Genomic DNA, 26,195 nt, shown 5'->3' with positions numbered 1-26,195 from the left:
TGATTGAACTTTCAGATGTGCAAAGATTCAGGGCTAGCTTTGCTCTAATTATGATTATGTTTCACATTCATCCTAGAGAAGAGCTATCAAACTGAAGTGCATATCCTCCCCTTCCCAGTTCTCATTCTCCAGGACTAGACATGTCAACAGCCATGCATATGATCTCTCCTAAAAACAAGTGTCACCTTTCTGACTGTAGATACATGAATAGTGGAAGGTAATTAAATCCACTCTTCCCACAAAATGCAAAACCCTATTTGGAGCTTAATAATAGCACTTAATTTAACCCTTCTTAAAAGCACATAGTTCAAACTAAGCTGAAAATATTCCATTTCCTGATACTTGTAAAGGAATATGTCCTGAGAACAAATCCTAGATTGACTCTTTATAATAGAGAATTTTTGTTTCCCCAAACATAGATACCAGTATATTACAGAATGTATCCCAGAAACACTATTGCTATGTATACCCCTGTGGTACTCTAGGATTATCAGGACAGACAGCTCTAATTGGATAGATACAGGCCCCAGACTGACTTAGCCAAAACACACATCCAACCCTAAGTACATAAAGAAATCCCTTCTACCTTGATTGCACTGAGTTGATAGCATCAAAAATCACAGAATTAGGAATGAAAAACATATCTTTCCTACTCGGATTCCTTCATGCAAGGAGGAGCCATCACAGGAAGCAGAAAAGACAGAAACCTTCACGGGAAAGTAATCTAACTGCTCATTATCAAGTACCTAACCTGGAGGAACCTTGCCATCCACATATTGGGCTCATTGGTGGAACAGGCATTCTGGTCAGATGAAAGTGCTAGTCCTAAGCAGTTAGGACCTGCATCCCCTAGCCAAAGTCAGTTCTGCAAGCCAAGCAAATGTAGTAGCAGTACCTAAAGTAAAGAGGCAAAGTTGACCTCTTATGGGTTTAGAAAATTTGGTAGAATGAAATGGCACCCAAATATACCTTCTTCCAAAAAAACAGACTGACTTGGAAAAAGGTATATGGATATGGGAAACATTCCAGAAGTGGCAAAACATGATGTAAAGCAATGGGTTTAATGTCAGCAGAAGAGAAAACAAAAATGACGGTGTCATTATCACATATATATCTCAAAAGAGAGGAAATAGAGGGGTTTGAGAAGCCATTCCCAAGCCTGGTGGTAGTGGGGAACTTTTCCAGGTATCCACTGGAGCTCTACCAAAAGGAGAGCAAGTAATAACTTTATGATCATTTCATCTTTTGCAAAGGGAAATTGTGTTCTGGATCCGATTCTCACGCTTTTGAGAAGACAGAGATGTGGATTAGATGATAATAAAATGGCCGGTTTCAAAACTGGGTAGGTGGCCCGACTAAAAATAGTCATTATGGCAGAAGGTCTCCAGGGGAGTGCCTCTGGGATTTATAGTTGATCTTGTGTTGAGCATTTTTATCAGTAACTTGGGTAAATGTGTAGATGATATTCTTTTCAGGTGTGCAGACAGACAACACCATTAGGGATAGCTAACACTGGAGAACAGATTCAGATTGGGCTGAATCTAGTAAGATAGAAGTCAGTAGACTGGACAGTTAGATGTGGCTTGAAAGCCAGACCTAGAGGTTCGAATCTAGCCTCAGACACTTCCTAGCTGGGTTTTTACCCTGGGCAAGCCACTTAACCCCCATTGCCTAGCCCTTACCACTCCTCTGCCTTGAAACAATACAATAGGGATAAATCAAACATTTGGGTACAAAAAATTGGTTTCACAAGTACAAGATGGAGGAGGTATAGGTAGCAGTTTGAAGATCTCAGCCTTTTAGTTAAGTTTTGTGTCCATCATTGTGGTGTGGCATCCAAAGAAACAATGTGGTCAAGAGCTTTACTAAGGGAGAGGGCTAACAGGAAGAAGGTGATCCCACTATTTGTCAGGCAGTGTCATGTTCAATTCTGGGTGCTGTGTTCTAAAAACATTTCTTTTCCAAGCTCCATTTCAGACTTCCTCTACTATCCTAAAGCCTCACTCCAGGCCAGGAATTCACATGTTGGAAGTTTGCTTTTGTGGCCTTTGCCTCTGATAGGACAACTCTTCCCAGAACCCTCAGTTAATGAGGATGCCTGAGCCAATTTTATCTCATTCTCCAGCCTCTACTTCAGTTTTCCTCTACTATGGTCCCGTACCATCTCCTTATCCCCACATTTAACAGCTTCTTTTTGTGTTGTTTTCCCTCCGTAGAAGGTAAATTCCTTGAAGGCAAGGACTTTATTTTTGTACTTGTATTTTCAGAGCTTAGCACCATAAAAAACAAATGAACAAATGCTTGTTGACTGATTGGCATGCTCAAGCATCCATTGGCAGTCAAGACCACAGAGGTCTTTGAATGTATGGAATAGAGGATGAGCAGAAGGAATTGAGTATAATTCAGCTAGAGAAGAGAAGGACCAGGAAGATGATGACTATCTTTCAACTTGACCTATGGGGAGGGCGAGCCAACTAAATTGAAATAGCAGATAACCTTAGAGACAGGTGGTAGTAGGTACACCAGGTACCTTTAAAACTGTCACCACCACCTTGACCATCACTTCCCTCAGATTTATTTTTAAATGCATATACCTTGTGTCTTAGAAGAGCATCAAAGACTAGCAGTTGGGATTAATTGACCTGCCCAGGACAATACAGCTCAGAAGTGGCTGAGACTAGATGTGAACTCATGTTTTAGCTGCCCCTTCCCTCAGCTTCTCAATGGAGACTGCTAGGACTGTGAATCCAACTACTTGTTTAGCATTGGGATTTATCACTTACCCTTGGACCCTAATGGAAACAGTCCAGGACTCTGAACCCAAGAGCCTTGGGATAGCAGCACCCTCCCCCAACCACTAGCCCAGCTTCCAGCCTGACCCAACAATAAACAAGGGGGCCACCTTCTTGCCGCCAGCTTCTACCAGTGGGCAGGGAGCTCAAGAGCACCGGGAATAGCCGTAAAGGCAAGATCATGTATCCTGTATCAGGCCTGCTTTCAAGCACAGCCAACTCCCCACCAACTGCCACCTACAAAGCAAGCAAAAAGAATGGGCCGGGCAGGTCGAACCACCACTGTCTCAACTGCTACCTTTCCTTAGATTGATAGAGGTGGTCCGGGAATGGGAACACAAAAAATGTATTATGTGCTTATTTGACATGTTCCTAAACTTACTGTGATGAGATATGAGAAATCGGGAAATTCACATCTCGACCACAGCAGTAACGGTACAGATTCACTGAGTGTATCAATCTCCCAAGCCCAATGTCTGACCTGAAAATTAGTGCTGCTCAAATAATACACCATCTCTTCCGTTATTTATACAAATGCATTTTGTTTATTTTTAAGAGAACAAAGAGGTGACAGAAAATATTTGCATATAACAAATCCTAGTTTATAAACAGTTATTTTAGTTAGTGGTAATTCTAACCAACGTTCAGGGGATGTTTTTGAATCTGCTTCACCAAAGCTGGAACACTGGTGGTGAGAGAACCACAACCGGCATAAAGTATACTGCAGCGTGGCTAGAACCCTGCAACTGAAATGGCAAACATGATTTCTCCTATTTTCTTTAAGCAATCTTTAATAAAACAAAACATGATCTTTGGCATAGATTTATTTTTAAAGGCATTAATATTGCATTTATATCACATAAGCAACTAAAGAAGTTATGGAGCTGGACTAGATAAATGTCTTGAGGTCCCAACTCTTTATGATTCTATTATCCGTCGATCGATCAACATTTATTAAGCGCCTACTATGTGCCAGGCACTGTGCTAAGAGTACTAAGTCTTCTTAGAACCTCAAGAACACGTATCATTCATTAAAAAGAAGAGGAAGCCTGAATGTACAAGACTAACTTAAGACAGACTTTACACAGTCAGGGTTGGGATCCAACACAAGTGAAGAAAACCAAGGACATTCAAGTAAAGCTCTCATTCGGTCCTTTTCACCATCGGATTTTCTCCTATCAGGTGTCTCGGCTACTTAGCAGGGTCCCAGGAAATCGTTACAAGGCCAGTGAATGAAATGTTACCCACTTCAGACCACAATGCAGGGAGGAGGGTGGGGGAGGTCTGATTGTCCACACACTCTGGCGATGCACTGAAGGCATGTCATGAAGACAGGCGGGGAGACGTCTCACCCAGACCGGAAAAACCTTCAGCTGAGTTAGAAAAGGATGTTTCAAAGTTCCAGAAACAAAAAAGCACCTAGATCTCCTCCAGATCCGTAACGGAGGGAGAAAAATGAGTGGCGGGAACACAACAATGCGGCCAAGCACTCTGATGCAGCATTTCATTAAGGCCTCAGCAAAGTCCTCTGGAGGGCAGGGACAAAGCGTGCCTTGCCTGGCTATGGCCCCACTGGCAACGCCCTGGCTGAGACGAGCACCAAGACACCCCGTGTTTGGTAAGGGAAAGCCTACCCAAGCCAGCGGGCAGGCAGGGCTCCCCCTCACCCCTTTGAAGGGCTCCCAGAGCTTCCCTGGCATAGATGCCGTACTTTACAGCATGATTCATACCATCACCCGTGATGTCATGATTTACTTAGTAGAGAAAGGAATCTTCAGGCTTGTGCTTCTGGACACAGGAAAGGAAAAGAAAGGACAGGTGGAGAAAGACCAAGGCCAGCTGCCTCGGCTCACCCCTGCAGCACCGCCCCACAGGCAGTCTGCGGAGCAGCGACACGCAATATTGGAGGCAGCCAGGGTGGTTCCTCTCCAAAGGATGGAGTCTGGACAGGATAAGAAGGTAGTGTTCCCTACTTGAATTCTGAGCTTATGTAAATAAAGTCCATGAGCCAGAGTGCTTAAGAGTACAGAGATTTTCTAGGGAGAGACATTACATACAGCCCCGAAGCAAAGGAGAATATAAACACAAGTGTGGGGGTCTTGGGCTGAGCCTTTTGGGGGGAAACAGGCTTGAGTATGACCCTCACCCCCGGAAGCAAGCAGGGCCTTGGGCTACATTCATTCCTGCTTAGAAAGGAGTGAGCCAAGCAGGGGGGACGTGGGAGAAGAGGATGGGAGGAGAGGCAAGCAGGGCGATGAATGTTCTTGGAGCTACTGGTACCAGGGAGTCTTCCGAACCCAACGCAAAGTGAAACCAGCATCTGTTCGAATCTTAATTGATGCTGCTTCTGCTTCTCGAACGGTCTCCTTCACAGACTGCATGAGGTTCTGGGCATTATGAACCAGCATTTCTGTGGCCTGGAAGAAAAGAACACAGTCAAGGAATACCTGAACGATACAGTGACGACCTCACAATACAGTACAACAGATAGGAAAACAGAGACAGACCCTGGCCAGAAGGACTTGATTGGTTAGGAAAGCTTCCCTTTTTACGAGCATGAGCCCATCTCCACTCCCAGCGGCTCCCTAAGGGTAGGGCTAGCCTTAGTGGGGTTAACCTTACTGCACCTCAGAACTCCCAAACACATGAGCCACCAGCAGCAGGAATTCAAGCCCTGTGGGCGCCCCCATGCCTAGCCCCCAGACACAAGTGTAGCTGCCCTACAATGTTCGTGTGACAGTGAGGTATCGGCCAACAGCCTAACGTCAGAAAGACCCGAGATTGGCTCCAAGCTGGATCCCTACAGCCCTTGTCCTCATGAACTGCCTTCTAATACACATGAAATATCTTCCCACTAAGACGGTGGGATCACCCCTGACGACGGGTGAGCTGTCACCATTCCTATGTCCAATGTACGATCCCGGCTTTCTTATTTAGAGAATGTGCTGTTAAATTCTGACTCTGATCTGTAACAGAAGGCTGAGAGCCTGGACTCCCCCAAAGGTAAAATGTTGGCAGCCTGTTCCGGGCCTCATCATTTTGGAGGTCAATTGTCGTGGCAAAGAGGGACGCCAGTGAAATACTCACCTGCTCCGATTCCTCATCACTGATATTGGTTCGACCCAGCATGGTGGCTTTGACCGTGGACAGGATTTTGAGCTGGGTACTAATGGTTGGAATTCGCTCACACACCTGAAGAGGAAAAATGACCACGAGCGCTCAGGACTTCCTACTCACTGATAACCCTGCAGCTGGTTCCTCAAAGAGCCCATATCCCCCAAGATCTCCAAAGACAGCTGGAACACTTGTCCATGTGGTCAGAAAAAAGCCTCATCCAAATTTCCTTATTTCATAAACGATTCCTTTTGCTTTCTTTCTACAATTCATGTTCCTCCCCCCAATCTCTCCATCCCTCAGGTTTAATGTGTCATTGACTTATGTCTCCTCCCCTCCTCTGTGCTCCTCTACGCTACCTGTTCCTCCCTGTGTCTTCTCCTTACCTGTAAGAGATTGGTTCGGATGCGCTTGTCGGTACACTGCTTCGCCACCTCCTTGGCCAGCCTTGTCACCTCATCAGAGGCTTTGGCGATGTCCTTGGCACACTGAATCAGTGCCCGTTTGGTGCCACTGCCTCCTCTCACCAGCCGTGACATCTCAGCCATCAGCAGGGCCATTCGTTTGGCTGCTGCAATGATGTCATTACCCTGAAGAGAATCAGAACCAGGGAATAAAACTTAGCAGGGAAGGAATCCAGAGCACACGGAGGAAAGAGGAGGCAGGCAGTCAGCTGTTCAAGGGGACAGGAGGGGAGGAATTCAACCTCGAGCCACATGCACAGTCCTGGAGAAACCGACCAAAGAGATTAGTGAGATGGCATCCTTTCCCCGGCCCTCAGCAATGAAAAAAAAAGCAGCGTCACAACTGCAAAGGGATGAGCCCTGGGTGTTAGTCGGCCACAAGGACTGCTCACGGGCGGTTAGCAGGCACATCGGCATCTCAAGTTAATCACACCAAGAAAGGAGTGGCTTGTTAGAGAGACACTTCCCCTGGGCACAGGGATGAAGCAAGGGAGCTGACCCAAGGGAAAAAGTACTGAGCAGCCGGCCTAAAGCTCCATCAACTTTCACCCAAGATCCTCAGGACAGCAGTTATGCACGTCTCCCTGCTAATCCAGGAGAACTCTGCATCCTTGACTGGTGGCAAAGTGGGAGCCTCAGCCCACCGCCTCCCATCTTTAGTGCCAGTCGCTGTATTTAATCCGACTTTGTTGTAAATGTCCACATTCAAGGAGGCCCACAGTCAATTCTGTAGTTCCTTTGAGGAAGGGAAACTCAAGCTGGGCAAAATCAGATTTCAAGAACAGGCAGGCCAAATACATGGACAAGAGCTAATGCAGGTGCTGAAACTACCCCAGAGATCATCTGCCAACAGCCAAAAAAGAATCCCCTTCCCCTCTCCTGCTCGACACACAACCATTGGGTTTGGCATCGTTGTTCTAGAAAACCCAAATGGACGTGCTAACGGGAAAAGCGGGGCTGGATCCGACCACGTCATTTGTTTCATGTTTTTATCTCTGGTACGGATGCCCATGAATAGAAGAAGAGTAAAAATGGAAAAATTAGCTCCGACAGTCTAGTCATTTTCCCCTCAGTCTTCCAGCTGGGTTTTGGGTACCCAGAAGCCACATCCCTGCAGGATCCTAAAAGAGCAAAAGTGCGATGGAAGAGGTCACTGGTGTTAGTGACCAGTGACTGGTCATCTAAGTAAGAAGGGCAGCCACTTAAGACTGATGATGATGATGATGATGATGATGATGATGATGATGATGATGATGATGAAGAAGAAGAAGAAGAAGAAGGCACACGCACGCACACACAGATTCCACACTGGGGAAATGTGCCAGACGGCCCTGCAGGGGCCAAGTCTTAAACGCAGATGCCGTCACCCTGGAGTTTCATGACTTGGGTTAGTTACCACATACCAAACACCTTATGCCTTGCAGCATAACAGATCCACAGGAGAGAAAACAAAACCACCGGTGCCCCGTCATCTCAAATGCACATCAGCCCATGGTTGCCCGGTGCAAGGCTCTGCTGGTTCCGCCCCTCCCCCCGAGGGACGGAGAAGTGGACAAATGAAGGGAGAGCGGCCTCCAGGCGAGGCCAGCGCTTGCCATACAGCCAGGTGCGAGGCAGCAAGGACTGCCATACAAAGCCATTCCTCGTCCACATTCGCTCTGGTCTCTGAGCCGTGGATGGAAACAGCAGAGGCACAAAGCATGAGACTCGGTTCGGTGCCCTCTTCCTCGCCCACAATGGTATAACCTGCTAACCAGTGCGGGGAAGGCAGCAGGTCAAAGTGGGAAAGAGGAGAGAGGAAGCGTCCAGCCCCCCGACACGAGTGCAGCTGGTCATCGGCACCGACAGACCTAACCCCTGGTGAAGCCACTCGCCTGACCACGAGGTGCACACAGACACAGGCCGCCCCTCCAGACGCCTGGGCCTCGCGGTCACAGGTGGTGCAAGGCGTCCGTGCGGAACATGGCCGGATGCAGTGGGCGCAATCCCCGGCGGGAGGACACCCATCAGTACCTTACTAGACCACTTGGTTGCTTCTCGATGTAAAGACTGAGCGGCGGCCAGAATGGGCTGGTTAACCGGCTGATTGGTCGGCACTGACAGCAGCTCAGGCTCATAATCGTCTTCATTGTCAGAGGGGAGAGGAAACCCCGCCTCATCGGCCACGACCGCCCCAGCGACACCTACGCCTGTGTCCGAGGCTTCTTTGCCCGGCTTTTCGGGGGGCGGGAAGGATGAAAACAGGGACAGAGTTAGTAGAAGCAGGAGGCCCGGAGAGACTAGTGTGACACGCAGCCTCGGGTTTAGTAACCAAAGTCCCCCGGAATGGGAAAGAAAGCACCAGATTCCCCAGGGGACAAAGGCAGGGAGGGGTCGGCGCCGAACCCTTGGGGGGGGGGGGGGGGGGGGGGCGGCCAGTACTCTTCTGTCGGGTCAGGCCGCTCCGAGGGGAGTCCTAAGAGGCCCTAGAAAGGAAGGAGCGCGCCAGAAGGCTGAGAAAGCAGAGCCGGCTGACCCCTCGGGCAGGTCCGGTGCACGGCGGGCTACCTTAGAGCCCAGGAAGAGGCATGGGTCAGCGCAGAGGCTGCCAGGTAGGGAGTGCTGCTTCCTTCAGGAATAAAGAGAATACAAAGAATAGACACAGCAGATAGCACCAAATACCAAATCCTGTCAGGCAAACAAGCGGAAAGGGGAGCAAGTCACGTGGGTGGACTTAGAGCAAGGTTCCGTGGAGCTCATCAAGCATCCTGCCCCTGGACAGGACTGTCGGGAGTCATTTAGTTCAACCTCCAACGCCACAAAGTACGTGTATGTGCTTTTTTTAAGCCTGTGCCTTCTGTCCAAGGGAGAAGAGCAATAAGGGATAGCCAGTGGAAGCTAAGTGACATACCCAAGGTCACGTAGCAAGGCAGGATCGGCTGGAACCTCGGATCTCCCCTCGGCAGGCCTGGCCCTCTATCCTCGGAGCCCCCTAGCTGCCCCACTTGTATGTACACAGATGTGCATCTAAGTTTTACAAGAGAAGACTTTCAGGGACAGCGATCCCATTCTCTCCAAACACACCCAGGGCCCACTGCGTTCACCCTAAATAACAGAAAATTTAGGTGTGACTCAAACTGTTCTTATTCAAAACAGACAAGTCACTTTTTCCGGAAGCTGTCTCTAATTCACAGCGAAAGCAATGCACTGGCTTCACAACCAGCTACGGATGAGGTTAGGTCCCAGTAACGCCCCTAAATGTCGCCTCGAACTAGGGAAAGCATGAGTCCCAAACAGGAATAGTATATGAAGAAAGTGGTAGGCTAAGAAATGTTTGGAATTGCCTACAAAAGGCAACCAAGGAAAAAAAAGAACCGAGTCCTGGTCATAAAAGGATTGTGAAGCCTGACAAAAAAAATCAAACTCATATGACTGGCTCTGAGATCTGGTTCCCAGATCTTCTCCCTTCCAGCTACATAGCCCTAACCACAGCAAGTAGCACCAACACTAGGGTTCAGAGACTTTAAAATCAGTATTTCTGCCTTCCAAACCTCTGACAACACAGCACTGGGAAACTAAAAGATCACTGTAGGGGAAACCTGTTTCAACAATGGCATCATAGCTACACGCTAAGTAAAAGAGTGAAAAAACAAAGTCACTTGATCAGGAGGGAAGCCTGTTCCAACAAAGGGATCCTAGGGAGGGGCTTTGGAAAATAGCAAAAAAACAAAACAGGCACTCTCTGCCTGAGGGAATAGCAACTGAGATGGATAAGCCAAGGACTCAGGACAAACCACAAGTTTAAAATGTTCCCCAGAGGTCAGTATGTGAAAAGGAAAACAAAGAAAAACCCCAAAGCAAGAGCTTTGGCCCCAATCTAACCACTGATTGAGGGGAAAATGGGACCGCCTTACCTAACAGCAACAGAGCAGCCCAAGAAATAGTTTCCTGTTTCAAGGCACTAATAATTAGCAATGGTAAATCCAAATCCATCCTGTACACAAGAGGAAGATAATCCCATACATACGTGATTGCTGAAGGACACTGAATTGATCCAGTGTCAGGGCAAAGGTCCTCTCAAGGAGGTGTCTCTCCTCAAATTACACACATTCCATCTTTCAAATCCAGCACACACACACAAGAGAAACCAATAGCCACCAAAGACTTTCAAAAAGCATATCCTGCTTCACCTAGGGCCACAAGAACCAGAGAGAAAACACCTACCCAAAATAATCCAAGATGTGGATCGTTTCTAATAGGCTCTGGCAGTTTGGCTCTTCAGTCTCACTAAGGATATGTCTTTTCTCAGAGGAAAAAGATCTAGGAAGAGCCTTCAAAACTTACCTTGCTGGACCATTTTCTAGCTTCATCATGGAGTTGTCTGGCAGCCATCATCATTGGCTGATTAATCACCTCCCCGGCCTTCTGCTCAGGGAACTCTTCATCCTTCTCCTCCGGTGGAGGGGGCCTGGGTGGTGGAACCTCACCCTCAGGCAGAGGAGGTTTGGGAGGAGCAAGCTCATCTGTCAGCTAGGCAAGAAACAATCACTCTGTTATAACTGGAGCCCCAAGGGACCGCATTCTCCTTCCTCTAATTCCACCAGCTGGCTAAGGAACCACCCGCACACAAAAAGGAAAATCCACTCCATAAAGGCCATCCACTCTCACATCCTTGTTTGCACCTATACCCGTAACCACCCAAGTTTGCCATTAATCTATATAAAGGACTACCTTTCTCAGTCTGACCAAGAGTAAATTGTTTTTGTTTTTTTTCCATGTTTCCCCTTAAAAACTCCATCACTAATTGCTTTAGTTCAGCTCAGCTCAACAGATGCCAAAGCCAATATCATTGGTAGAAAGATGCTCTCCTGGGTTATCTGGGAGCAAGAACACTTGACTGAAAACAGGAGGCTTGAGTTCTAGTGCCAGCTCCATCACTAAGGAGCTGCATGGATGAAAGGGATGAATCCCCTCACTCCTCTTATCTTCACAAACTTCTGGCAAATTAGAGAATTGGACCAGTTGATCTCAGAACATTTGGTCTGCTCTGAAATTCTATGACTTTATGACAACCAGGCGTTAGGAGGTGCCACTACCTACGAATACCTTTCTTTCCCAGTTCTTCCCAACAAGTCTTAATTGGAAGGATATGAATGGTACATTCTTGGAGACTTGCTGCCAGAAAGCAGTGCAATCTGGCCCTGTGTGACTTATGCCAGTTTACCAAATCATGTTTTGTGTCCAAATTAAATGCAGGGGTTTGAAAGGGATCAAATTATCAATTTTCTATGACCAGGTCAAACTTAAATGAATGGTTTTTCTACATCTACCATTCAGAATTTATGTATCCAAAAATAAAAACTGTACTTATTTCTTTATCTTATTTGAAAAGTTACTGTCAGCCCAACCACTATCCTAAACTATTAACCTACAAAATGTTTTTGCCACTGTCTCTCGGGTGACTTCAACAGTTTTCCAAGGAACACTTTATTTATCAACATTTTTTTTGTTCCACTTAAAAAGTAAACAGCTACAAATTTTGTCCTCTTCCCTCACCAAACATTTTTAGATACCAAGTTAGGAATCAATAGGCCATCAGTTAACCTAAAACGACTATCTCAAAAGTCTATGAGGCCAAGTTAAAGTGTCACAGCTTCCAATTAAGAGAATAAAGGAGACAAAAAGTCCTTCATCAAAGTGAACACTACTGGGCTGGGAGAAGGCACATGTGCAGGCTGAGCTGATGTGATGAGTCGTGGGACAACTAGAGACAAACTAGAAAATGAGGAATCCTGTAAATAGACTTGCAAGCACCGTCCAGGTCCAAGCCCAGGCCTATTAAACCAGTCCTTGGCACAAAGTGTTCAGTCACCAAGGACAACTTTCCCCCTGTAGCCAATCTCCTCCTTAGGAGACTTAACAAGCTGATACCCAACTACTATGTGCTTTCAACAATGTTCAAACCCTTGCACCTGCTACTAACCACATTTTATGCAAAACTGAAGCAATTGCCACCAATAACTCTCATTCTAGATCCAGCTCCAAGCACAGAAGTTCTCTCCTTTCACTGTAGTCATACACTCTCTGCTGGGTCACTAGTCCCCAAACCGAACTTACTTACCCGAAGTTGTTCAAGGTCTGGGGGAGGAGGAGGGAAATCAGGCTCCTGAGGTTGGAAGGCTTCTCTGACCTTGGCCACGGCACCCAGAATCCGATATCCCGAATCCAGGAAGCTTTTCTGCAGGCCTAAAAACAACAAGCACCCTTACCTTCCCAACAAGTGGGTCAGCAGCCTGTGGTTCTCAGACTATCTACTAAAGAGGAATTGGTTTGTGTTACCAAAAGCTGGATGTGAACCTAACTGCTAAGCATGCCTAATGACACCAGGATTAGGGACATGCAATGTCCAATTCACGTTGGTCAGATGCGCCCTAAAACCCTTCTCACATTTCTCTTTCTGCTCTACTTAACTGTTGGCATGCTGGTTCTTCTCCTGAGCTGCCCTAAGAAGCTTCACTTGGCTCCAGCTGGGAGCCAGGCATGCTCAGAAGGGAGAGCCGGCTGTAGCTGTAACAAAAAACGTCGGAGGTCTGGGACAATGACAGGTGAAAGCAGTGGGGTTATGGCATCAGCCTCTTTTCCTGATAGTACCAAATTCTATAGCTTACTGGACACAACTAACCAGACTGTAAACATGTGATCTCAAAATAACCTAAGAAATAATATGAAGTTCTAATTGTGAATATTCAAAAATCCACTTTTAGTAAGTAGCACAGAAGGTATGAATACAAAATTTGATCTTGGAGAAATTCAGATGTATTGATGCTATAATGAAAATGGGGCCTATGAACTCAAAAGACAACCATTATTTATCTATAGGGAATGTCATCTTAAATAAACTACCCTCTCTAAGCTCACCAGATTACTCTATGAAAATGAGCACAAAGGAGAGCAAGATCTTTTACTACATAAGAAGAGACGTCGAATTAGTGATACAAGATTTAACCAATTTTCAAGGACATGTCTACTGGGGATGGAATGGAGTCAAAGTTAACAATGACTGCAGAGGCCAAGGAGCTACTTGGTTTGAGTAGAGAGAACATTTGTCAGTTCCAGCCTGAGAAGGGTAATTTACATGATTCTTGATACTGAACCAAGGAAAAAATAATCTCGAATCTCAAGGTTTATATGATATAAAGTTACGGAGCAAGTAGATTCTTGCTCCAATCTAATCATCGCTAAAATTAATAAGTGAGATGAGTGAGTCATTTATTGCTTACCAGGATCAGAAATGTTTCCAGCTACAGCTTTTGCATCCATCACCATCGGGGAGATGGTTTTGCTTAGTTCATCAGAAGCAGCCTTCACAGCTTCCCGGAATTTGGGATCCTCGGAGTTTTCCACCTCCCGTTTGGCGACTAACAGGATCCGATTGGCTCGCCGAGCAATGCTGGTTGCCCCAGCAACAAGCATCTGTGGTTGGATGTTAGCCATGGCTACTTTACATTTGTCAAGGTCTTTCTTAATCGCTTCCTCGGAAGCATCCAGCAGAGATTTGGTGTCTATGGCTTCATCCACCAGCCCTGCCAGAGAAAGGGAAACAACATTGAGTTTCTGCTCTTTGAAGAACAGAGGTTCCCGTGTCCTATGGGTCACATAAATTTTTCCTGAAGTTTCAGCACTCAGAACTTTCTCCTTCATCTGAGGTCTTCCCAACCATCAAAAACTTCAGGGAGAATATAACCTCTGGAAAGGGTACTCTGTACCCGGAGTCCACACTGACTTACAGCGTTTATAAGAACAGTCATCAGTGGCCTCCTAGCCTCCATGGTGGCAGCCAAAATGCAGCATAATCCAGAAGAAGCCAGGGATGCGTCTGAGACTCTCATCACAATACCTTCGCACTACCTGCTAGGAACGTCGTCTCCCGGTCCTTCTCACTCCCCAGCCATCTGTTGCTTCTTGGCAGCTCCCCCTGCCCCACATGAGCCGTGAGGAGCACTCCAATATCCCTAAGAGCCTGCTTCTTGCTTCTGTTACCTTGATTCAAACAGCTCAGGAGCTCCGCTTTCATCTCTGGCTACTGGGGGACCCTGTCCCAGGAGGGGCTGCTGCTGGGGAGCACGAGGCCTTCATGGCCACAACTCCTCCCTCCTCTCCTGTGCCTCCCTCAGCTCAGAATGAAGACGACTAAGAGATGCCCCTGCAGTGGGGCAGGCTCAGCTTTGTCGGTGGTTACTTAAAAAAGAAAAAAGCCAACCCACTACATAGCTAAGATGAAACAGTGAGATGAGTTGTGCTAAATTGTAGCTATTGTCATTCCTTGAAATGTGAATCCACTGAAATGACAGGAGCGCTCAGTGTCTACAGACTGCTGCCTCAGAGCCACTGAAACCGGATCCCAGCTTGAGGCACATAGGGACACTATTCAAAGGGAAGACAGGAGCCTGCACAATGAACATCGCACGGCCGGGGCAGCCTGAAGACAAGAAAGCCTCCAAGGGCCTCTCTTCAGAGCAGGCCGGGAGGTTTGAATGAGAGGCTGCTGCTCGGGCCTCCCAGCACGGCCAAGTTTAGGGCCTAGCACATGACTCCCCTCTCATCCGGTTACAGCCAAGACACATTTCCATTCCTGCTCAGGTTTCCCAAAGCTTTCCTCCTTCACAAGCCACGGGGACAGAGCAAAGGAACGACAACTGCCACCTTCCACCAGCTTTACCTGTCATTTTCTCAACGTTATCAATCCATTGGTTCTTCATAGTTTCAAAATGTTCATAAGCAGCTTGATTTCCAGGATTTCTTAGTAAGATGCGAGCAGCTGAAACAACCTGCCAAAAACAAAAGCACTTTTAAGCCTCAAAGGATTTCCATACCCAGAAATAAACTGAAGCCTACTTACTTCATGCTTGGGGAAAATAGGCTATTACTATTCTTCACCCCAAGTTTGCTCTGAGGAGCAAAAAAATGTGATCAGAAATTATTTCCTTTTCATTCAATTGCACTAAGAAGCCAAAACACAAATGGTATATTTAAATTCCAGTGTTTTTTATCATGTATATATACAACTCTATTTGTTTTAGAGTCCTTTAGCAACCAAAAAAAATTGTTAATAATAAATAGGAGTTTATTCTTGGGATAGGCTCTGGGCAATTAAACAACACAAACCTCTTGAAAAGAAAAGGAAAAAAAAAAGAAATCTGATATCTACCGAAACTCCAGTAGAAAGTCATGTTCCACCCAATCATGTGTTTGGTAAAAGGTGCCATTCACAGAAATAAGTCACTGAGAATTGACTTATGAAGGGAACTCTTAAAGTAGTTAATTTCATGTTTTCATTTTATAATTAGCTACATACCAGGAACAGGGAAATTATATATATTGTAAGGAAATTCCTCCCTTAGAAACAGTGAGATACATTTTTCTTTTCTAAATGATTTTAAAAGTTAGTAAATACAAGGTGGAGAATTCTGTGCCAAGGAAGGTAGGGTTAACTCCATTAAAAGGTCAATCCAGATACTTACAAGTAGTTAATGAGGATATGTCTCCCTCTATTCACTCTACCACAAATATTCAAGTCTCTGGTTTAGATGGTGAAGGATTATCTATACCTTCCCCCCCCAAAGCCCACTATTCCTTCTGTGGCTTGATCAGACCAGTCAGGCTCCATGATTGAAACCTTGGTGTTACTTTTGAATCTTCCTTCTCCCTCATCTCTCGTAGCTAGTAACTCCAGTCTTCTCCTCCTTTCTCCTCTCCTTCTGGCATCATCCTATCATCCACACTCATCTGCTTAGATTATTGCAGAAGCTTCCTCACAGTCTTTATTCCTGACCGGCCCATATCCATCCTTAACATTGCTAGGCTAATCTTCATTGGCACAGAACAAATTGTGTTTTGGCTCTGCCAAAACCATGTCTTTACTCTGCTTACAGCAGAAGACCAAACTCCTTTATCTGATATTCAAGTGCCTCCATCCGCTGGGGTAATTCTACCTGTTGAGCATTCTCCACAGCCCTCTTACATGCCTTTACTCCAAGGTGACATCGGATTGCATCTTTCATTTTCCATGGAACTGCTTACATTGTTCTCTACATCAGTATGTCAATGCTGCTCCACTGGCTGGCTTAAGTCCCAATGCCAGTGTGCTACCTGTTCAATGAGGCTGACCACCCCACCCCAGTCCCACCCCCACTGACATACCCCCTAATTCTTCCCATAGCCTTTTAGTCAATATCTCACTATTGGGATTTGACTTTTTATGTGAATTTTTTTAATTATCAAAGCTGTGCTTTGGCCCTCAAAACACAAAATATTATCACAAATAATCCCCATAATAATGCATAAGAAATCTGCTGAATGATTTCATCAAAGCTCATGAATTATATCTTATCTCCCTACTAACCTATGACCTCCATGAAAGTAAGGATAATAACCTGCATTCCATCAGTCTTTAATGAACATTTTGTTGAAGTGATTTGGATTTGGCAGAATATGAAAAGGCCTAAATTGTAGAAAATATACTCTTGACCTAAGATACTAAATCAAGTTAATTGACAGTTCTCAGACACATTTTAGGACTGGCTTTGCCTGATTTGCATCTTCTCTAATTCTCCCAAATAACCTTCCAAAACATGATAGATGTGTCTGAACAATAAGATAATATGAAAAAAAATGAATCAAGGCATGAAACAAAGTATGGATACACAGGAGAAGAACTAGGAAATGAGATGACATTTAGGTTTCTGAAGACTCACAGTTTTTCCTAATTTTTAAATAAGAAATGAGTGAAATCAAACCTGGGGCGTGAGTTCTCTTGCTGTCTTCACTGAAGCCTGAATACCTTCCACAGTTGACTTATTAGCAGTTCCAACAGCAGCTGCCTTCTCTGCAGTAGCACCAAGCCGTCCAGAGTGGTTTTCAAAGTTAGCTGCCCTTTCATCAAACGTCTAAGAAGAGATGCATTTTGTCCCTTTATTTCAATAGGGTAGGTAATACACAAGAGTCTTTTCTTTTGTTCTGTGATAAGTTATTCCCAATGTAAAGTCTGAGAGAAATATCCTGAACTAAAATGAATAAGATGGATGGGTCAAATCTAAAGATTAGCATTCATTTCTTTACCTCTGACAAATCTGGTCATATGTCTTGACACACACACTCCTACCTACCTTCTAGATTTTCAAATCAATCATAATTTCTTGAATATACATACAGAAGACTCAGGTTTGTGCCTTATATTATAAGGAAACTTAAAATGAATGTGAAGACATAGTCTCTACTCCCAAGAAATCTATATTCTAGTTTGGAGAAGACACACAAATCTACAGCTACAACTGCCAGATGCACAATGTTCTGGATATATTAAAAACAAACAAACAAAAAAACACCTCAGTGTTTTGGATGCTTCAGAGGGTTTCAAAGCTGTGCTTTGGCCCTCAAAACACAAAATATTACCACAAATAATCCCCATAATAATGCATAAGAAATCTGCTGAATGATTTCATCACAGCTCATGAATATACATGAAACATCAGTGGGGCTCACAAGATTTTACTGGATGCAAATGCCGAACTGTTAAATGAGATGACAATAAACAGCTGAACAGTCCAGTTCTCAAATCTAAGTTAACTTGTATTTAGCATAGCCAGACAGGCATCCAGGATGCCAGGCTACACAGCCAGGAAATGACATGTAGTTTGATTAAATGAGCACAGCAAAATCTTCTATTTCTTCTAAGAGATAGGAAAACAGTGAACACTGTCCAGTCAGAAGAAATTAGTTCAAGCTTCAACCTATTTCTTTTTTTAGCTGTGTACTTTGATCAACTCCCTCCTCCAGCCTGAGCTCATTGGTAAAACAAGACAAAGAACATCACCATACTAGCAGCCTCATGGGACTGTGCTGAAGATCAAGAGGGAAACAAATGTGAAACTGGACATGTTGACTATTATTATGCCCTCTTTGTTCTCTATTTCAAAAACCTGTGGCTGAAAAAATCCAGGACAGTTGTAATACCTGGTTTGCGCTCTACTAAATACACTTCAATATATTAAAATGTATCAACAATTCTCCATAAGAGCAAGCCTATAAAATGCTTCAATGTCAGAAATTCTATACTTCAGTCTCCTCAAGTTTTCCACAAAACTAGGTCTACAACTAACTTTGACCTGTGATCTCTCTCTCTCTCTCTCTCTCTCTCTCTCTCTCTCTCTCTCTCTCTCTCTCTCTCTCTCTCTCTCTCTCTCTCTCTCTCTCTCTCTCTCTCTCTCTCTCTCTCTCTCTCTCTCTCCCTCCCTCCCTCCCTCCCTCTCCCTCTCCCTCTCCCTCTCTCCCTCATGCACAGAATCACATACACACATGCACACAGATGCAACAAATATACATGATGGATAAAGCATGGAACAAAACAACCCCTTCCTCAAAAGGCTTGTAGGTCAATTATCAAGCTCCATTCTTACTATAGTGCCTTGTATTTTTCCCATTAATCCTCTTGCTTAGACTATGGTCTCTTTTTTGCCTTTATTTTCCAAAGAATCACACAATATTAGAGCTTAAAGCCCATAAAAAATCATGCAGACCAGTCTCTTCATTTTATATATGAGATTTGCCTAAGGTCATACAAGACAGTGATGTGTCACACAAGTATATGAGAGCAGCAGCAGTGGCATTATCATCATTGTCATCAGTAGTGATGACAACTCCTTCCTGAACTTTGGAAGACTCTGAGGCAACAGTCATTCAGGGAAGAAGAAGAAGAAATCATGAATAAGACAGGTTAATAAAATAAAATATTATTTCCCAAAAATCTGCCACTACTAAAAACCCATCTAGTAGTGGCATGTAACTCCTCCAGTCTTCTTTAGATCACTAAGACAATGAAAATGCAAGCAGCCCCTGCCACTTTCCATACTCAGTCCTAATTTTCCCTTTTACTTATGCACAAATGACCTTTAATGTGCATTTTAACCCCAATGTAATTATGATAAAGTATAAGATCTCTGATAATCTCTGATTATTATAAAATGAGAGGATCTCCACTGCCCCTTTCTTCTTTTCAAAAACGCAATTTGCCATTAGTCCTTTATTTCCTCTAGGGGTGGTTCCATATAGAACTATTAACTGACAAGGAGGACAGAGAAAGCCATAGTGTACCCACCTCATTCCTGTTGGGCGCATCAGGAGGTGCAGTAGCAGCCACTGCCAGTAGCTTGATAGGTGTGGTGGTATCACTGAATACATCTGACACTTCCTGAGTCATGGCCTCTTGCATCTTTGTTTTCAGATCCTTAAAAATAGTTTTTTTCCCAAATGAAAATGCCCCCAGATTACCCAACCATGAGCATGTCTCTGCTAAGTCAAGATTCCTATATCATTCATTCAACAATGTATTCAACCTCACTCCATGCAAGGAACTACAAAGGATACTTTAAAAACAGGGTTCCCAACCTGTAGAAGTTGCAGTCTAATAAAGGAATTACCTAAGACACATCAGGTGAAAGATATTCTCTTGATAATTTGATTAAATTTAGCTTGCTTCTCCAGCGGCCACATCCTTGAAGATTTGAGGGTTGAAATGTACTTGTTCCTCACAGCTGGCACTACAGGACAAGGTTTGCTAATGACTATAGAATGATGAAGAATGTCTGACAGGTACATTGCCTAATGATGCATTTGGTGTTGTTATTATGAAAAGGAATATCTTTTATGTTCGATTTTCTTTACCTAGTAGAGACTGGTTACAGGAACATATATGTTCTTATGTTTACTACCTCTGAGCAGAAAGACATGGATTCTTAGAGGTAAACAAAAGATACTTAAACCTTTGTTAATCTGGATTCTGACCACAGCTCTCAACTGTTTTCTCCAAGGTGACCGGTGATCCATCAACTGCCTGATTCTATGGTCTTTATTTTTATTTTTTTTAATAACATTATTTTATTTGGTCATTTCCGAGCATTATTCATTGGAGACAAAGATCATTTTCTCCCCTCCCCCCCCCCCACCTCTCCCATAGCCGCACGCGATTCCACTGGGTATCACAAGTGTTCTTGACTCGAACCCATTTCTGTGTTGTTGGTATTTGCATTAGAGTGTTCATTTAGAGTCTCTCCTCAGTCATATCCCCTCAACCCCTGTAGTCAAGCAGTTGCTTTTCCTCAGTGTTTTTACTGATTCTATAGTCTTTAAAAAATCATCCTTAACCTCTGCAACATTTGACACTATTAACAGAGCTCCAAAATACTCTCTTCCCCACTCTGTTTTTGAGGCATTGCTCTCTCTCAGGTCTCCTCCCAGTGGTCTGGCCCTAGCCATAATTAATGGCCGCCCTTCCCTACGATAGCTGTGACCTGGCTCTGACCTGGGCCCCCTTTTCTCCCCTCTCTACAATGTCTCAGGGACCTCTTCAGCTTCCATGGGAAGCTTCTCTGAAGGTGACTTCACTTCCATACCACCAGCTGCCTATTAGAGATTTAAAACTCTCTTAAGTAGCTGAAGCTTCTCACCCCAAAACCTCCCTCTTTGTGTCTAGGTACCTCCATTCATTCAATCAACAGCTGTCCAAGTTTGCAACCTCAGAGTCAGGTGGATTCCTTGCTCTCTACTTCCCCTACCTCCACGCCTCTTGTTGGCTCCGTAGCAACCTCTTTGGTATCTGTTACATGGCCACCACTCTAGTTTAAGCACTCATCCGCTCTTGCTTGGACTCCTGCAATAGCTTTTTAGTTGGTCTCCATGGCTCAGTTTCTCCTTTCTTCAATCTGTCTTTAACAGTTGCCAAAAAGCAAAAGGTCTGGCTATGTAACTGCCTTGCTTAAGGAACTCCAGTAGTTCCCTATTTCTTCTAGGACCAATTAAGGATGCCACTGTATGACATTTTGAGCCCTTCCCAATCTGGCTCTAGCCTACATTTCCTGATATATCTCACTTGGCTTTATTCACTCTTTACTTAGTTAATATTAGTTAATAAACTAATCTTCCTGATGTTCCTCAAATTCATGCCTTTTTCCAGGGAGTCTTTCATCATAGAATGCACTCCTAGCTCATCTCTGCCTCACAGAATCCCTCATTCCCTTCAAAGCTCAGCACAAGCCCCATCTCCTATGAGAGACCTCTGCTGATCCTCCCAGCTACTATAGCTTCTATTTCCCTTTCCCAAAAAATGACTTTGTGTTTTCTGTGAACAATGTATTTTGTATTTAGTTATAGGTTTCCCTCAATAGGACCTACACTCCTTGAAGTTAGGGACCATGTTGTTTTGGTTTCAATATCCTCAGTGCTGAGAAGAGTATCTACGCAGAAATAGTTATTTATTCAATGATTGATCCTATCATCTCTTACAATGATGGCACCCAATCCAATAGTTTTACATTAATTGTGTAAAGAAATTTTTCAGATTTCTTGCCAGAGTCAAGACTGTTAGCCACAGATTTATTTTACTTCTTGGTCACAGTCTGACTTCATCAAATACAGCAGATGATGCATAATAAGATGCCTACTCTTTCTAATAATAAAGTCAATAGTGGATTAATTGTAAGTTTTACCTTTAAGGAATCCTGTAGCTGGGAAGCAAGAGCCCTTGCTTGTGGACTCTCTCCTTCCCCTCTAGCTGCCAGGTCTGCGAGCTGGGCTGTTAGCTGGTCGACTCGGTCACATTTTGCAAGAAGATCTTGGCGATAAGGACCCATCATAACATTGGCAAGACGATGCCCTTCTGCCACAAGGCCCCGGATTGCAGCCTGACCTGGACCAAAAAAGGAACAGATAGCATCCTTCACATTGGTCAAGCAAGGGGAGTTCAAGTGTAACTCAGGACAAAAGTCCAATACAATTCCTATCCTAAGTCATAGCTGCTTATTCAAAGTATATGAGCGTTGACTCCTTTCAATGGAGTTGGACTTCATATTATAGCATGAGCTTTTCCTACACATTCTCCTTTCTCTCCACTTCTTTCCCTTCATGATCTCACTAGCCCCCATGACTTCAATTATCACCTCTACGAAAACGACTTCCAAATCTATTTAACAAACTAAAATCCTCCTCCTCTACTCTAGTTACACATTGTCCGCTACTTGCTGGACAGCTCCAACAGCATTTCAAACCCAATATGTCCAGAATGGAATTCATTATCTTCCCTTTCATAAAACTTCCCCCTTCCAGTTCTCCAAGTTTCTGCTGAAGATACCATCATCCTCTCAGTTACCCAAATTTATTTGTCATCCTTAACTCTTCCCCACCTCTCTCCCCCATATTCAATCACTTATCAAGTCTTACAATACCCACCTCCATATTTCTTAGATGGGTTTCTTTCTCTCCACTCACATAACCACTATCCTAGCTCAGGCTTTCCATTGAACCACCTAGCTGCCCCCAGGTGCTACCTCTTCCACTATACCTTTCCTGAGCACCACCTCTCTCACTGCTCTCTCCCACCTCAAGTCACTTTGTACTTCCTTCTGTGGACATGTGGTCATGTGGTATCCTCCAGGAGAGGATTAATTCTTTGACAGCAGGGGACCTTTCTCTGTATCGCTAATAACTTTCATAGTGCCCAAAATACAGTAGTTGTTTAATTATGTGTTGACTGAATTATACATAATAAAATAGTAAGACTTTTTTCTTCTGTTTTAGGGAAATTCAATAATACTTAGATTTACTTTACTTGCCTTTGCCCAGATCCATCCCTTTTATCTGCATTCTATCCAAATCCTTTCATGTACTGGATTATTTTCTAATCCTGTTTCTCTGCTCTCATTGTTTCTTTTGCCATTCTGACCTATAGTAAAAATTTTCTACTTTGTCATTATCTTTTGTTTTGTCATTATCATTTGTCATTGTTTTGTCATCATCTTTTCTAAAATTCTTAATTTTTTTTTGCTAGTTTCATTTCTTCCTCTAGTTCCTTCAGTATTATCTCTTTTATTATACCATGAGAAAATTCTCCTTGATTACTGATGCTGAAGCTACTGGATTTCTTCTGCTGGCCTCTCTTTTCTGCTTCTTATACTCTCCTTGATTTTGTTCATTCTTTATCTATATTCTTAAATATTCTTTGCATTCTTAATATTTCTAATTTTATGACATGACAAAATTCAAATGCATTCATATGCTACAGTTTATTCAGCCATTTCCTCAATTACTGGATACATTAAATATTTCCAAATTTTTCAATAGTATGACTAATACTAATATAAATACTTTGTAAAGAACCTACTAATAAGTTACTGAGTCCAATGGACAAGCAGTTTCATAGATTTTATTGGATACTTTCATATACCTTTACAAAATGACTGCCAGAATTCAAAGTTTCTCTATAAGTATAGTAGTATGCCTGTTTTGCTACATTTAAAATAGCAATGAATTTTATTAACTGTCTTTACCAACTTAAAGGCTGTAAGGTGTTCTCTAAGATTTATTTTGTTTCTCCAATGACTAGAATTAACAATTTTTGGGGTAGATATTAATAATTCATGTTTATTTTACTAAAAAACTACCTGGTTTACATACATTAACCACTTATATCTACTAGTTCCTATGTATTTATAATCATTCTTCCCTCATGGATTTTTTTATTTCTTATTTTTATGAAAACTACTTATGACAAAATTTCCCCCAATCTTTCTTTCCATTTTGTTCTGGCTGCATTGCTTTCTAAATTGTGCAAAAATATTTTATTTTTATATAGTGAAATATTCTGTTACCAAAAGGTTTTTCTATTGGGAAAGAAATTCTGACTCTATACCTTCAATAAAATTATCTTTCTATTTTCTTTTTTTTAATATATTTTTTAAAAATCTATATCATTTATCCATTTGGTAGGTATCATGATATCTGACCTTGGTTGAGGCTCTAATTCTGCTTTTTGCCATACTCCTTAGCAAATTTTCTCCCGATGATTTTTGTTTGTTTAAAAGCAATGTATCTGAGAGCAACACAATGGGCTTTGCCATAGGATGATAGAAGCAGAAGGGCAATGATAGAACTTTCAGCCCTTTAGCAAAACAGAAACAACTGAACTTAGCACTCAGTTAACAAGCATAATTAGTCAAAATAGAAAGCTATCAGATTGTGGTTTTTTCTCTAATAGCCAAGCTCCAAAAAACTCCTCTGGAAAGTTATGCTCTCTCGCTAGCACTGCATATTACATGTGAAAAACCTAAGTACAACCTCTCCTTAATGTTCTGCAATCTTGGATTCACTAGATATTAGTTTCAGATATTAATATGCATCTCATTCTACTTTTGGATTATTCTGTTGCTTTAAACTATTCTCCCAATTTCTTAATCCAGTAACAAATAGTTTTGATAATTGCTACATTATATGATGACCTTAGATGTGGCAGTGCCAGAGACCCCTTTCCTTCTCCTACCCCTCAATAATTCTCCTTGGCAATCTTGTCTATTTATTCCTCCATAGAAATGCTGTCACTTATAGGAAGGAATCTGGGTTCAAATCTGGCCTCAGACATTTCCTAGCTGTGTCATCTTGGGCAAGTCACTTAACCCTGATTACCTAACCCTGACTATTCTGACTTAGAATTAATAACAAGGGGAGGGAGGGAAGAAAGTAAAGAGAGAGATAGGGAGGGAAAAGCAGCATGAGAACAAAAAATATGAACACTAAGTATGTGAATAAATGCCAATAAAATTATGGAAAATACTTAGAAGATTCTAAGAGTTCAGATGAGGATATACGTTCATTCCTATCATTTTAAAACAAACATATACCTTTCAAACCAGCAAATGATACAAATATATAACAGTGTCTATTTCTATGGATAGATGTTAAAGTTTTTGCTGATTTTTTTACTATTTTTAGAAGAATTTTTGATCATTTTGCTTTTTTTTTTTAATGTTTTTGAATGGGGATACTGAACAGGTCCCTATTAACTTCTCACCACTGCTTTCTAGGAGTCTAAAGACCTGCTTTTCATTTTCCAAAATTATACCTAAGTGTCCCCTATGCAAAGGTAAGAAGGAGCTAAAAATTAAACAGGTTAAAAAGAAAAATAGAAGGCTCAGACCTAGTGATCACAATTGTGATTTGGAGATGACCAGTGCTATTATGACCTATACGCAGCTAAATTGTCCTGTTATTCCCTCAGTTTAAGTTAAAAAGGATCAAGAGGACATGCCTAAGTTTACTGACACGCATCAATGGTTACAAAAACCTTTGAAAAGGCACAAGGTACCAGAGTTTGTTTTTATTCAGTATAATACAATGAAAACAAAATCAACTCAACACCTTACCTACACCCCGATCATCTACTGTGGGATTGTCAATCCACCTCTGAGCTTGCTCAATCTTGCCCTCCAAATGCACAGCTGCTTTGGCTGGTCTGCTATTGGCCACAGCCCTGTTGGTTTTGGTCTGCAGGTTCTGCAGGGCTGTGGCGATTTGCTTAGCCAAAGCCCGGGCCTCTGGAGAGTCTCCTTTCCCCCTAAGAATAAAAGAGTAGCTGTTGAAGTTACAAATTCGAGCTTAATAAAGACAATGAACCACTACTAACCATAAATAAAACAATACATGTTATTGCCCCCCACCAAAAAAGGGGAATTTCCTAAAAGACTTCATCTTGGGTATCATAAAAGCCCAGAACACTAAGGTGCTCCTATACTTAGAGAATTACAACAATGCAGGAAATAAAAGAATACAACTAATATAGTCAGAAGCTATATTATCACGAGGCTTGAAGAGTCTAATCCATTTTGTAGCTAAAACTAAATCACCACTAGGAAAACACAATTTATACAGTAGCAATACAATATATCTCATTGAGAGGGTGGTTGACCTTGAAAATAGAAATTGGAGAGGCAATTTGAGAATCATAGGCCTGCCTGAAAACCTGGAA

General features: G+C 43.1%; 1 protein-coding gene across 4 annotated transcripts in view; it reads right to left on the bottom strand.

Annotated features, from left to right (window-relative positions):
* Positions 1–3,314: 3,314 nt before the first annotated feature.
* The window catches only part of VCL (vinculin), a 117,854-nt gene continuing 94,973 nt past the window's right edge, over positions 3,315–26,195 (bottom strand). For 2 of the 4 annotated variants that reach the window (XM_001364377.4, XM_056819803.1), the window contains exons 11-22: positions 25,594–25,784; positions 21,889–22,088; positions 19,503–19,631; positions 17,146–17,295; positions 15,069–15,177; positions 13,630–13,932; positions 12,471–12,595; positions 10,694–10,879; positions 8,384–8,584; positions 6,293–6,496; positions 5,880–5,984; positions 3,315–5,209 (exon numbers count right to left, since the gene is read on the bottom strand). In XM_001364377.4, the coding sequence (XP_001364414.1) occupies positions 5,063–5,209; positions 5,880–5,984; positions 6,293–6,496; positions 8,384–8,584; positions 10,694–10,879; positions 12,471–12,595; positions 13,630–13,932; positions 15,069–15,177; positions 17,146–17,295; positions 19,503–19,631; positions 21,889–22,088; positions 25,594–25,784 (2,050 nt within the window). In that variant the 3' untranslated portion in view covers positions 3,315–5,062. The remainder of the gene's footprint in view (positions 5,210–5,879; positions 5,985–6,292; positions 6,497–8,383; positions 8,585–10,693; positions 10,880–12,470; positions 12,596–13,629; positions 13,933–15,068; positions 15,178–17,145; positions 17,296–19,502; positions 19,632–21,888; positions 22,089–25,593; positions 25,785–26,195) is intronic. The other 2 variants (XM_001364451.5, XM_007478429.3) reach the window with 1 other exon arrangement.

Source organism: Monodelphis domestica, chromosome 1, assembly GCF_027887165.1.
Source record: "Monodelphis domestica isolate mMonDom1 chromosome 1, mMonDom1.pri, whole genome shotgun sequence".
Classification (NCBI taxonomy): Eukaryota; Metazoa; Chordata; class Mammalia; order Didelphimorphia; family Didelphidae; genus Monodelphis; species Monodelphis domestica.
Note: the sequence above shows the minus strand (reverse complement) of the source record. Positions and strands in the feature narration are given on the sequence as shown.